The following is a 14,854-nucleotide window of genomic DNA, read 5'->3' on the forward strand; positions in this document are numbered from 1 at the left end:
GGACACAATGCATGTTTTGTATCTGTCACACGTTGAGTTTTCATCAGGGAAAGTTCAAGAGGAGAGTCGTTACCTGTTTCCTGATGTGGTGTTTTGCCTTTACTATATTACAGGAGAAGCGCAGACAGGAAAATGGCAAGTTATAGTAATCATCTGAGGCCAGTGGTTCCCAACATTTTTGGCTTGTGACTGTTTAAATGTCTAGTTCAACTACACTTTTTTTGGGGTGTGTGCAAATATTTTCAGACGTAAATTCATCCAGAAAAAAGCAAAGGTTAGAGGAAAGTCTGAGAAAAATGAAAATTGTGCATCTGAAATGTGTGTGTTTTTTTTCCTGCTTTCCTTTACTGTTAATCGTCTTGTGACCTTCGGATACATGGCACAACCTCAGTCCCCAGCACCACAGTCTTAGACCACTAGGTCTCCAGGACCCCCTTTTTTTTGACATGGAAAACTAATCCAGATATTAGCCTAGTTAATTTTGTTACAACAAAACAACAAAAACTGGTAGTACTACTGATATCCCCAGATATTACTATGCCTGTGCAATATGCAGTGGGTAACATCAATGCTGTAATAAGTGGTTGTGATCAATAGAGGGCGCCAACATACAAAAAAGAAAACTTCAAGCTTGGTAGTTAGTTGCTCATTTGTAGTCAGTGGTGTTAGAAGTAATCAGATCTTTTACTTAAGTAAAAATAATAATGCCAGTGTAGAAATATTCTGTTACAAGTAAAAGTCAATCATTCATAATTTTAGTTGAGTAAGTAAAAGTACAAGAGTAAAAGTCCTTATTATGCAGAAAGTCCCATTTCAGAGTAGTGTGTGTATTATTGCTGGATGATAATTATCGGATGCATTAATGTGTACATCACTTCAGTGTTGCAGCTGGTAAAGGTGTTGCTTATTTTAATTACTTGATGCTGCAGAGCCCTTGTGATCAGGTCTTATCCTATAATAATACATCATAATTTATTTGTTGGTTATATTTTGTATTATTATATGTATTATGTATATATATGTATTAATACTCAAAGTGCAAGAGTAAACGCACTTACTTAGAATAAAAAACAGGGAATGATCGGAAAAATAGCATTAAAGAGGCTTTTACTATTATTACTATTATTAATTAAAAACATGAAGAGTGCGTTGTGTCCGATGCAGGTTAAACATATTTAACACGGTAAAGGCATAGCAGCCTCTTTTAGAACAAAACAGTGCACAGTTTGAATAAACCACAGAGAGAAAAAGCTCATTAGCATAAACTCATTAGTGAGTGTAAGTTCTGTTCACTGCCTCACTCCACTAATGATTTTCATTAAGGATCCTCCGTCAGACCAACAGGAGCCTCCTCGTGCTCATCAAGGTTGGGAGGACACGCCCTAAAGTTTGGAGCGGTGCAGTAGGTGCACGTGCGGGTCCTCAGTCTCTGTGGACAGCGCAAACGGGAGACACTCAGGGTGGGAACTTGTACCAGTGAGGTCTTCCTTCGCCTTTTCCTCCTCTCTGGCGCATCCGCCGTCGAGCTCAGCCTGCCGTATTTACCGCCCTGTGGTCCCGGAGACTGGGGGAATCCACCTGCCGGAGAGCAGACACACCTCGGGATGGATGCCCTCAAATCCGCCGGCAGAGCGATTATCAAGAGCCCCGGAGTCCCGCGGCACACATGGGGAACTTCAAAGCACGAAAGTGAGTGAGGCAGTGTGTGTGTTTTAATGTTTGGATGTGGTACAGTGCTGGAAAGGTTTGGGCGATGTAGCAAAGGCGGTAAAATGTACCAGGAGAGGGTTAAGAGGGACAATATGTGCCTGTGGCGGTTCGTGGTAAGCTAACGGAGTGTTGACGGAGCTTTTGTTTGTCTTGTTGTCAAATGCAGCTGAGCTGGATGTGCTGTGCTGTGAAAAGCACAATTACAAGCTGAAGCCTCTCACATAGTTCAGTCAGCTGTAATTTCTTTACTTCACTTCCTCCTGAGTGATGGCGTGTCCCAATGCCAGCTGTACCAAAACAACTGCAGCATAAATTAAAACTAGCTAGCTAATTCGAAGTGGTGCCGAAAAATAGTCGAGCAAAGAGCAGTCGAACTTTTTCCCAATCGATTACTCGTTCTAATTGTTTAATCAAGCAAAACCTGCCAAATATTTCCCCTTTCTATCTTCTTAAATTTAGTGTTTTTTGTGTTTTATATCGTTTTCAATCGTAGATCAGCGGGTTTAGGACTGTTGGACAAAGACATTTTAGGATGGCATCCTTAAGTGTAATTTTTTAGAGTAAATGGTTAATTGAGTCATCAATAAAATAATAAACGCAGAAATTGATAATGAAAACAGTCATTTGTTGCAGCCCCAGTTTGTGCAATCAAATCCTACAGCTGCAGATAAATATAATGAAGTAGGGTAGTTCTCGACCCAATGCTGAATACTTTAAGGAATATGAATTGGGACATACACTAAGTCTATAAATCCAAAGTAAGTAATAGATGAATTGATAAACTGCAACCAAATAACAATCAGTGAAGTACTTGAATATTCAGAATTATTTGCTGGTAGTTTTTCACATTCTTCAGAAAATATTATACCTAGTGTGCCAGGATGCTCCTCGGGTCGACAGTGTGAAGTGATTTAAGGGTCAGAGCAGCAAACCTTGTCACACCATCAGTGACGAGCAGAGCGAGGGGCTGCTCTGCTGCCCGCAGCTGTGCTGTCTCGCCCGAGTGTGAAGTGTCGTCTTGAATGCTCCCTCCCTGCAGCTACAACGCCTGCAAGCTTCTCGCTGCCCTAAATGCTAGCATGCTGCTTTTGCCTCATCCTGGATTCCTGCTTAGCGAATAATCAGCTGCCCATGCCAGCTTCCATTAAGCACGACACGCCATGGTTTCTCCACTCTCTCTGGGACATGTTCTACATAGATTATTGAATATTGAGTGTGGGATTTAAAAGTTTTCTCATTGGATTAGGGCTTTAACGAGTGTCTCAGATGGCTTTGCATGCACTACCTTTCTGAATTTGAGCACAGGATGTCAACGTTAAGTGACAGGTTGTTTTAGATGGTTGACGCTGTTGATGGCTGCTGGGAAACATTTGATCTTGGCTTTTTGTGCCAACATTGATGGATGGGAGTCGTTATTATTTTCCTCGACCCATCATCACCATGGTAACTTTAAAAATGATAAAAGCTGACAAACAAACCAACTACACATTCTGTTGAAAGGCATTGTCTGTGTCACATTGTTAGCAGGAGCCTCTGCATTGTGCTTTTCTTCTCTTTCTGCTGCGGGCCTCAGGAAGAGAGGGAAGAAAGCGCAGAATAATATTGTCAGAGGAGAATCCAGCTGGATTTCAGCGCCTGATGACAGAAGCAGTTAGTGTCTTGGAGCCACCAGAGGAATCAGGCTGGAAAAATGTGAACACAGCAGCCACAAACTGCACAGTACAGACAGGGTGACTGCTGATGTCCAGAAGGTACTTAGCAGGCAATTTGGAGAGAGGACAGCCTCTGTATACCAGCATGTGGCAATGCGTCAAAGCCGGCAATGCAAATAAGGCAACGTTGCAGCTGTTTGGCACATTCATACAAATTAGGTGTGAATAAAGTTGGGAAAAAAAGAGATGACTGATCTGTGTCCTGTGACTTGAGGGAGTTTCATGCAGCGTGTGGACATTAAGCTAAAGAAATGACTATATAAAGTTCATGCGTGGACAAATTCTGTGCATTAACCGTGCCTTGTCAAGTTGTTTGATAGTGATATTATGTAGAGAAGTAATGTAAGGACTTGGCCATTGGCAAATCAATATCACAGTGAATTTTAACTACCTTCATGGCACTTACATGCCTGTTGAAAGATCATGTGTTAAATATCAGCATTAAATGCTTTGTTGTAAATGAGGCTGAAGCATTTGAGTGGATAATGACCTTGGTGTTAGTTTTAGGGCCACTCTAAAGCACAATTGGAAAAGCTTTTACTAAACACACTGGCATGATTGATTTGGGTCTAACCTGACCTTTCTGCTGAAGCCACCGTGAGGTCAAACTTTCCCCTTGAGAAGCACCAATGTGTCTTAAAAGCCCCTTTCAGACATGAACCTTGTTACATCGATGGAAATGTTACATGTCGTCTAAGATCTGAATTATGTCTGAATGAGCACCTGAGTCACTTACATGTAAAAGTCATGACAGTCATCTGAAGTCAGACCAAGTGACATTTCAGTAACATATCCAACACAGCACAAATCTGGATTGAGTGTTGTTAGATTAACATCGAGGCTGCAGCTGCAAGTTAAATGCATGGATATTGCCTTTCAGTGTAATAAATCCACCCAATAACTACCACTTCACATGCACAAGGAAACTGAAAATGGGTTGGTAAGTGGAAAAACTGTGAATGAGCCATTTTAAAGTTGTTGAGGGGGTTCTTCTCAAGTCAAATCAGTCTAAAAAATGATTACTTTTCCCTTGTGAAGCAGCACAAAAGAGGCTTCCACGACAGGAATAATCAGACCAGCACTCTCTGGTCTGATTTTTTGATTTTTGCGTACATATTAAACACACATATTACACAGAGTCCCAACTCATTCTAGGCTTGGTTATTGTTGGACATTATGAAATAGGCAACAGAATGTGCAGTCTAATAAATTCTGAAATTGGTGAGAAAATGTGGTCAGGAATTGACTGTGAGAAGAGGGGGTGCGTGTCCCTCTCACACACACACACACACACACACACACACACACACACACACACACACACACACACACACACACACACACACAGTAGTTATTATTTGAGGCTTTAATGGTAAAACAACTTGTCTCTGAGTAACATTGAGCCTATGTCATTGATACAATCATGTGTTCAAAAAGTGGTGAACCTCGCTCCATCCTTGCTTGTGAGCGACTGAGCCTCCCCAGGATCCCCCTTTCACACCCAAACATGATTCCCTATCCAATAAACTATAAATATATTGTTTTTGTACTGTTTTCAATCGAGTATATGTCAAAAAGGATTAGAAAATTACATTCTTTGCGAATATGTTGGCAGTCGCTGGTTGTTGGACTGATGGTGGTTGGTTGGAAAATTTCAACACATCCCTTAACCCTATTCTGAAGTACTTAACTGTGGTTTCACCATGGCTGTGGCATTCCTAATGTCCATTTTGAATACTACACTGACTGATCCTGAGTCTGTGACACGTATTTATTACAACCAAATCTCTTCTTTTGTGTTTGTTGAACCTTGGGATGAGACACACAGTCGGCATGATAAATTAGTAAAGCCCAGGATGTTTGGTTGTTGTGTTAAGTTCTACTAGCCATGTGAAGAGATACTCAGGCAGAATAATTTCATTTTCACTCTACCTTACAAACAAAAAAAACATGATTAAAGATGCATTTCTGCACATGTATGAAGCCAGCCTTTAGTTCTTTGGCCAGCAGAAAACTGACAGCAAGCACTTCCCCACCGCCCCTCGTGGCCATGCGTTGTCATCTGTTGAGGTCAAAGCCACTGGCAGGACGGAAGAGGACGCAGCATGTGCCTGGAGTACAAGCCTTCCCTTTGGATCTCGTCACATACAGTAGAAGCAGTATGGACCTCCCTGTGTCTCAGAAGTCACACTCACTTGCCCTTGGCACCAAGGACACCCAGGCTGTAGTGTCTGCATCAGTTTTAAATCCTGTAGCTTTGAGACAGACTCAGTTGAATCCATTAAGACTGTGTCCTTGGCTTTAGGATTATTTTTTGTAATTGTTTTAGTGTAGTTCTTCTGTTAGATTCTCAAGCTTTATTGCTTTGAGGGAAATGTCAGAATATGTGGTTTGTATTGCTGTGCTTTGCAGTCCAGAGATGGGCTTGATCTGAAATTAATGGACTCAAACCTCATTAGGCTGGACTGGTTGGAAACTCTGGCAGTGAATATAGCCTGCAGTTATATTACAGCTGACCAGGACTTGACTGAATGACATGCAGAGGCACTGGTGTCAGTTAGCGCTGACCCCAGGGGAGCAATTATCTCTCAATGGCTCGTTAAGACTCGGGGAGCGATGAATCAGGGACGTACCAGTGCGGTAGGAGGAAGGGCAGCAGCAGTGAGGGTGCATGGTGGGAATACACATGATAACAATGAAGGGAATGTCAAACCCAATATTCAGTTTACGGTTTCTTGAAACAAAGAAAATGTAAGGCTTTGGTTTTGTTCACTACTTTTGCTCGAAAAAACAACAGAAACGATTTATCAGTTATCAAGTATCAGTTATCAGTTTCAGCTCTAGTTGATTAAATCGCTGATTTCTTCTTAAAAATTCAGTGTCCTGGTTCGTTCTGAATAATCCTCAACATTCTCTACGAAAAAGTTTTCAGTGGAAAGCTGCTTTGCATCACATTTGCATTGCCTGAATGCCTTCAGTGATGAGGCCCTGGATTTATTTAACATGATGTCCACAGGAAAGGTTGAATTTGCATGCTGTGCGTGACCTTTTACAGTAAGGCCCTGTTTACAGTACACACACACATACACACAAGTTATGTACCAAGAACTGACAAACCGAAGAGAGTAAGAAACAAAAAGGAGGGTTGAAGCTTGTGTGTGTGTGTGTGTGTGTGTGTGTGTGTGTGTGTGTGTGTGTGTGTGTGTGTGTGTGTGTGTGTGTGTGTGTGTGTGTGTGTGTGTGTGTGTGTGTGTGTGTGTGTGTATGTGTTTTTGTTTGTTCTAAGGTGGCTTTGCAGAATATTCCATGCAACAATTTTGTGTTGAGTGATTGCTGATATATTCACGCAGGTGGGTGCATGGCTGGGTACCAAACTCTGATGCTTTCATGTCACGACAGATTGCTTCATTACTATTGAGAAACAAGAAATGTCCTGTAATTTGAGGATGTTGATGGCTGCCATGCCTGGGGATGCCCTTAGGGACCTTGGACAAGTCATCATTAAGCTGGGCTTCTCTACATTTGTTATGCCAATAAGTGCCATAGCCCCAGATGTGCTCACATGACTGCTTATGTGTTATTTAGTGCATGTTTTTATGTGTAATGTTACTGTTTAAACAAAGTAGCTTCATCACGACGACTGGACAACAGACACTGGTTATAACCTACGTTTGTTAGCTAGTGTGGTCTCACTTTTTTACAAACAAAAACTTACTATTGACATCATTCAGGTTTTTTCTTTCCGTGCTTGCTGTGCCGCTGTGGTAGGCCAGTTTCAAACTGCATACTTGGCACTCTGCCTTAAAGTGTTCCCTCACAGCTGAGGTCCTCAACATTTTGTCTTCCCTTTAACAGCCACGGTGAACTGAAGCATGTACTCACTGCTGCGAGTGAGAGGGATGTCAGGCGCCCAAGTGGTATTTCCACATTTTAACTGCACTTAAAAGTATAAATATAGTACAAGAATGTGCTGGCAAAATGTATTTTTCAGGTGGTAACCTACATTTAGGGGGGAAAAGAAAGAATATCCAAGTCACAAAATTGAAATATCTACCCAATGAAAGAATATGTGAATGGTTGAATATTTGAGTCTGTCTGGCTCTACACACTGTTTTCCCTGCTGCTGCTCTCGGCTGTAGCTGGTCGTTTTGTGCTACTGGGTTAGCTTGCTGTATCACAGGCTGTCACTGAGCTGCAGTCCTCACTCGTTCTTCAGAGGCAGACCATTAAATTGGCACATAAAATGACAAACCACCCACACCCAAAAAACAAACAAACTGGTGATGAACTCAGCTGGTAGCCAATAGCTGAAATAGCCATCCAGTTGCCCAACCTTACACCCAGTGTGCTAGAACAGTCGAATCCCATATCATTCTTCCTATATTAGTTTTGAGTCCAGGGTTTCTGAAGCGTCAGAGGGGACTCTCACACACTTGTCTGTCTGATAAATAGCTCTGGCACCAGTTCCAGGCATCACTTCCAAAGTCAACACGGGATAATCTTTGTAAAACTTTATTGTAAATCCATTAAATTAATGGCATAATGTGCTTTTCAAACCATAAATTAGATCATTTAAAAGGTAACAACTGAGAGTCTTTTTTTTTTTACTTGGTGTTCGAGCATTTCCAGTTACACTTCCAGAAAAAACACTTGGTTAGTGCATGTTGCTCTCATCAGGGTCTGTAGGGAATATACACAGTTATTTTCAGGCCTGGTTACGCCAATATGTGCTTTTAGCTGGGCTTCAGTCTATCAGACAGTGATTTAACTGGGCAGATTTCCCACCTATACACTGCATAATTCATGCTCACACACTCATCAGTCTCTCCGGTCGCAGACTGAGGATAGATTAGATGATCAAGTGCTGCTAATGAGTTTTCATGGAACGTGCTTTTAGTAACCTGTCTGATGGATTTCTCGTTTCAAAGATCAGCAGCGGCTAACATTGTGAGGTTTTGCTTTCATCAAATTGATGATATAAGTTATTTAAACCCATTGCGTACCTCAGTGTCCTTTCAATGCATGACTCAATAAGCTCACATTTATTATATAATGAGGATTTCTACCTTCTAGAGGTACAATGTTAATGTTAACGATATAGTCTATTAATAGTGAATTTGCCTTAAAGTGTATTTTTCCCCTCAAAAAGCACTTCATAGCTGCAGCCGTTCCCCTTTTAGCGCATGTTTATCGCAATGACTCAGTGAGCATGATGTTCAGCTGCAGTTTACTTCAGCTGTATGGATAGTAGTGGAGAGGATTTTGTGGGAGTGAATAACCTTTTGACTCCACTCTGGCCAGAGGAGAACTACATGAGCTAAATCCCTCCAACAGTCTGATTAGTTGGATTATTGTCAAAAGCACTGCTACCTCAGTGACAGCCCCGCATAGACTTTGTGTTTTTCTGCTTCCTGCTTGGTTTTCGCACTTAGTTTTTCAATTCTGTGGAACTTGATGCACATTTTCAGCAGCAGTCTTTTTTCATTATATCCTTTTTTGTGCCTCTGACATTCGATTGATTACTATCGTGCTCTTCTATTACCACACCGCTCAGTGTGAGACTGTCTGTCGGTCATCTCCCTGCTGCGGTCCAGACTGAAATATCTCAACAGCTATGAGATGGATTATTGTTAGATTTGGTGTAGACATTGATGTCCCTCTCAGGATGAATTATAGGCCTCATAACTTTTAAAACTGCATTGTCAGGTCAATGTTTCACTTTTGTCCAGTAGCTGTACTGCTAATTAACAAAAATTAGCATGCTAATTCGCTATGCACGCTATACTGAGATGGCGGACGTGGTAAACATTATACCTGCCAAACATGAGCATGTTAGCATTGCTATTGCTAGCATTTAGCTCAGTGGTGCTGATGTACAGCCTCACAGAGCTGCTAAGTTTGGCTGTAGTCTCTTAGTTTTGCTCGCCTTTATTTTTATTTCTTCCTGGTCTGTAGCCTACTGATAGCTTTTATTTTCTACTAAAGCTTATATTTTATATTTTGTCATTATGAATCTGTTATCTGCTTTCAGTCATCCTCTTGTGAATCCAAGTTGTTGTTGTGGGTTGCATTTTCCTCAGTCAAGAGGACACACAGTATTAAATGGATTTAGGATATTCTCACACTAAACATGTTTGGAGCAGGTTAAATGAAACTGCAGCATTTTGTGGTTTGTTTGGGCAGGTGAGAAGAACAACGCTTTTCAACCTCTCGCTGTGTTGACAAGTGCTTCACTACGCTAAACGCTCCTCTTGTCATACTTGTCGGCTTTTGTTTTAATCCTGTGGTCGCTATGGGTGTTTTGAAATTCAATAATGCCTCATTCTTTTTCTGTCATAGGTCTCGGTTTAGTCAAAGCTTAGCGGGAGCCCTTCTGTCCTTTATCCCACAACTGTCGTGTCTGTATTCATGCCTTAAACTCCCCAGCGTGCCAGGGGGATTCACCTTAATTCTTCTTCGATAACAGAGGACGTTTTAGCTGGTTATACACTGAACAGCGGGGATCTTTGCTTCCTCTGTAGTCAAAACAAAAGGGTTAGCGTGAATACACTGGAGTAAGGATGTGTGAACTGGAGGTCGACTGATAGTGGATTCTGAAAGGTCTATATAATAACTATGGTTTGGAGCAGGAAAAAGCCGAGAGTGATACTGTCAGAAATGAACAATCTTTGGATTTTATCATAAATTGGATAGCTGTTGAACTGAATATCTAAGTCAAATAAATACCTGAATAAATGAGTACATAGTCATTAGTATCTGTCAAACTCATTAATTCTTTAAATTGCGCTTTAAAGTGGGAAAAAAAATAGTTTGCAGTTGTTTTCTTAAGATTGCTGTAAGAATAAAACCTCTCAGACGAGTTTCCTAAAGTTGGAAACAAATAATTATCATCACAGAAGATTTCCAGGTAATTAGGCTGATATTTTGGGAAAAATGAAAGAAAAAAAAAAAAAGCTATAATTCAGCAGACACAACTCAAGCAGCATCAAAGAACTACCATGATAATCTTATTTATAAAGTAAATTACCTTTTCATTACCGCACCAGTCTGTGGTGTTTTCATGCATGACGTGCTTCACTTCTGCAGCAGCTTCATTGGCTATTTAAGCATTCACTGTCTTAATAAACCACTTTTTTGACACAAATCATTAGTAAGAGAATATTCTGAAGTGTGATTTCATGGATTACATCGTTGGTAACAGAACATCCTGAAGTGTCATTTGGTGGATTATAATCCTTGAAATTTGTCGTATCTATTTATAATGGGCAATAGGATTATGTCTGTTGTGCCTCTGGATACATTGTACGTTGAAGATCTGAAAGTCTGTGAGTTCATTTCATGAATTTATAGTCACATAGCTGGATTATTTGGTGGAGAGAATGCCAAATTGGTAAATAGAGGAACAGTTGAATGATTTCTTTTCCTCCCAGTCTGTCTGTCTTGTGTCACGGACAAAGAGCTGATAGTGTTGCGTTATATTTGTCAGAGATAACAGCAGGCTTGCTGTAAAATCAGCTGTTCCCTGGGACCTCAAAGGTTTAGCCCACATTTTCTAACCGTGTCGCCAGAGTAATGCATTGAAGGTTTTTTCTGGAGTGGAGAATTGCTGTCTAAAAAAACGATCTCTGATGTCGTCTGCTTTGAAAAATTAAATTTGAAAGTCTGTTTTATGCATGAAGTGCACTGGCTGCCAGTGCCCAAGAGTCATAAACACCGCCAACAGTCATAGCTTTTAAATCGGCCAAACTGATTACTTGGTCTAGTGTGAAGGATCTAACAAGATGAAGTTAATGCTGCTGAGACATGACTGTGAGTATGTATCTGGAGGTTTGGTTCAATCTGTTAAAAACTATTTATTTTGTCAGAAACATTACTACAAATGTTTGAGGTTCCCTCTAGGAACAACAGCTAACTTCTGTGTTGATTTTGTTGTTTCCTGCGCTGGAAGGTATCCTCCAATAACTCAATTACAGATTTTTCACTCTTTCACATGCTGTCTTGTGGCTGTTAAATTTAAAGCTGCGAGTATATTTTCTTCACTGTTGCAACTCCACAAATATTGATTTTGAAACCTTGGCCCCACGTTATTAAAATCTGCTCCACATCATATTTTTTATTGATTTTCTTTGTGAGACCTTTGGGACTTGTGTTATGGCAACATGGCTTGCAGTGTATGTATATATAGCATGTGCTGTGAGTGGATATGTTTGGTAACTCATATGTTCTTTTAAAGCCTTCTAGATTATATAAGCTTACATTTGATCACTTTTAGCCAGGTTAGCCTTGATCATGGGCATCTTTCACTCCTATAGGCTAAGACTGACGAAATACACGTCTGGCTGCCAGTTTCACATCAGTTAACAGTAACGCATGTATTCAAATCACATCATTGGCATCTTACATGCAGCTCATTATTATGCTGTTCCATGCAGCCTCTCTGGAGTGTTTTTAGCACCAACAAGGTTCCCCTGCCTGAAGTAAAGTGAATTATGCAACACAAGGAAACTGAGAGATGCTATCTTGGGAGAGTTGTCTGCTGACACACACACACACACACACACACACACACACACACACACACACACACACACACACACACACACACACACACACACACACAATCCAGGTTCCTGTTTAGTGTGTACAGTGAAGTCCTAACATCTGAGTCCTCTTTCTATGTGATGTGTGTGACAGCTGTCTGTGAAATGGGATATGCTGTCAGTCTGGTGTGAGAGTCCTTTTGAGCATGTTTTCAGCTGTTATTCTGTGTGTGTGTGCGTGTGTGTGAGATAGAGATTAAGTACTGCAGATGCCTGTGTCTGCATGCGTGTGTGTGTGCATGTGTGCATATCAGCTGAACCTGCTCCTCCACTGGAGAGCTAAATCCCATCTCCGTGTTCTGTACCTCTGAAAAATTCAAACTCCCCTCACCATTTCTGACACTTCATGTCGCTATATGAGCACAGCGCCAAGAGCCGAGGAACCCACTCCCAAAAATAACCGTACCGTCGGAGTGAAAATGGGAAAACTCCTGTAGCTCAGTGCTGTGTAGAAACACAGACTTCACACTTTTACGGTTAACACAAAGCAAAAAAGCCCAGGAGAAGTTTTCTCATAAGATAAGTTATCTCTATGTTGTGGCTGTCAAATGGATTAAGATGAGGTGTTGACGTCCAAGCCATCTGAGATTAGTGAATTAGCTTTTAACAGTTTTCTCTGATCATCTTGATCGTGATTATGAAGCCTGATGGTGATGATAGACTTTAAAAGCACATGAAAAATGTTAGAAAATTGCTGCTACTCTTGATTAATTTTCAATTCTTTTTTGTTTTTCACTTAAAATATTCACATCTGTTTTGCATAAAAATGATTTTAGATGCCCTTGGTTAACATTGGATAAGGTCATACCATTAATACAAGGGCCTAATTTCCACTGGGAATGTGGGGGACATGTTCGCCTCACTTTTCAAAATCCTATTTTTGTCTCATAGTTTCTGTTTGATTTATGCACTAAAATCTCTCTAAACAGAGTCTTCTTACAATCCAGCTGCTAAAGCAGGCAAGCAACAACCATTAAGTGCAGCAGTGAGTTATTTTAAGGCTTTTTTTGCCCTGGTATCATCTGTCAGGCAGTCTCTGACAGGCTGAAAAGAGCACTTCTGCCTCTAAAGATGCTAGAAATAGCACAATGCTCCTTGTAAGCAAGATGGAAAAATAACAGTAACACAAAGTATCAAGTCCTTGTCAGAGAAATTAAAAATGAATTTGCGTGATTTATCGCATTTTTCATTTTTAGCCACGCTGGCAACATGGCTCTGTGATTGGCAATGTAAGTTTGTCGGTGTGTCCACCACTATGGACTGAATGTCTCAACAACTGTCAAATGACATTCCTGGTCCTCACATGAGGAAGTCTACTCCCTGTGGTGATCCTCTGACTTTCCTCTAGCAGCACTGAGGCTTTGTGTGAAATGACTTGAGGACCAGTGGATGGGTTGGCATAAAATTTGGTAAATACATTCATTCTGGATGATCCAACTTTTCATCATCATCATCAGATCAAAATATTAATTTGTCCAATGCTTTGGTTTATGAGCAAATCCCTGCAAAAACAATGACATTCCCCGAGTAAACATGGTAAACGTTATATGATTTAAACATTGGCATGCAGGCTTTGTCATTGCAAGCATGTTAGCATGCTGATGTTGAGCAGCTGTGCTTTGATCTAAATGCTAAGAAAAGCCCGACAAAGCCGGTGGCACAGCTATAGTCTTGTTTTTGTCTTACCTCCATTATTATGGAAAGCATACTAACCAATTTCATCATGTCATTACATTGATATAAATGCGTGTAAGTGAAGACACTCACTTCTTTGTCTTTGACTTCATTGTGAAGTCGTTTCACTTCTGAAACCAAACCCTTGTATGTACCGTACCTGCAACCTTCTGTAGCCAAATACCGCCCAGGATCTCTTAACTCACATACTGATATTAAGCAACAATAAAGATACACCAAGAAAAAAAAATGTATACTTTAGTTTGAATGAGTCATTTCTAAACTGCACAGCACAGCCCAGGCACTCACATTGATTAGCCTTTTAATACCCTCTGATACTCCAGAGACATGAGACCTGAGAAGCTGAGGTATCCGGCTGTGTCAGACTTGCATCCATCACTCAGCTGGAAGGGTCTAAAGTGTTCTATCACATTAGAGGGGATTCCTGTGGGATGTCCTCGTCTATTAACGGGGCGCAGAGATACACTGTCTCAAATGAGATCAGCAGGTCTCAGAGGTGGCTTGTTTTGCTTTGGTGCAATAATGGATGGGAAAGCTAATGATTGCTCAAGCAAAGGCTTGTTTTCCTAGCGCTCGCACTGAGATGGGGATTGGGAAAGCCTCGGATTCTGTTTGTTTTTTTTTTCTTTTACCCTTGAATAGAAAACAAAATATTAAATATAAACCTATTATTCCATGAATGGATTTCTGTTGACGTAGCTATTTATAGTTAATGAAGATGTTGCAGTGGGAGCCAGCGTACTCCAGGGGGAAAAGATCGGTATCAGCAAAGGGAAAATCATGCCCTGTTTGAATTGCTAATGAAAACAATCCTTCCACGGTGCTGAGCGATTATGCGTGATGAATAAATAGCCGCGAGGAAAGATTTCCTTCAGTGTGGAGCTGTCTGCGTTGTTAATGTGGTTATGTTATTTTGGCATGTGCTCTTTCTCAAAGTGAACGATACTGCACCTCGAAATATCAGTGTTGATAGAGCCCTTGTTTTCAAAATGTTTAAGCAATGATTGTAGAATGAAACTGTAGGATGCATATTGGTCAATGGGTAGAAGATTGGACGCTGGTGTTTATATAACCTACGTGGAAATCTCAAAAGTGTTAATTTAACAGACAGCAGCGGTCTGCATGTCAGGCCTAGAC

The 14,854-nt window shown here is 40.8% G+C and overlaps 1 protein-coding gene across 2 annotated transcripts in view; it reads left to right on the forward strand.

Annotated features, from left to right (window-relative positions):
• Window positions 1-1,228: 1,228 nt before the first annotated feature.
• LOC139347701 (low density lipoprotein receptor adapter protein 1) overlaps window positions 1,229-14,854 on the forward strand; it is a 44,598-nt gene continuing 30,972 nt past the window's right edge. Inside the window, exon 1 of one of the 2 annotated variants that reach the window (XR_011603347.1) lies at window positions 1,229-1,689. Coding sequence is in view for 1 of the 2 variants with exons in the window: in XM_070987446.1 (XP_070843547.1) it covers window positions 1,605-1,689 (85 nt within the window). In the remaining variant the exon portion in view is untranslated. The remainder of the gene's footprint in view (window positions 1,690-14,854) is intronic. The other variant, XM_070987446.1, reaches the window with a different exon arrangement.

Source organism: Chaetodon trifascialis, chromosome 19 (genome assembly GCF_039877785.1).
Source record: "Chaetodon trifascialis isolate fChaTrf1 chromosome 19, fChaTrf1.hap1, whole genome shotgun sequence".
In the NCBI taxonomy this organism is placed as follows: Eukaryota; Metazoa; Chordata; class Actinopteri; order Chaetodontiformes; family Chaetodontidae; genus Chaetodon; species Chaetodon trifascialis.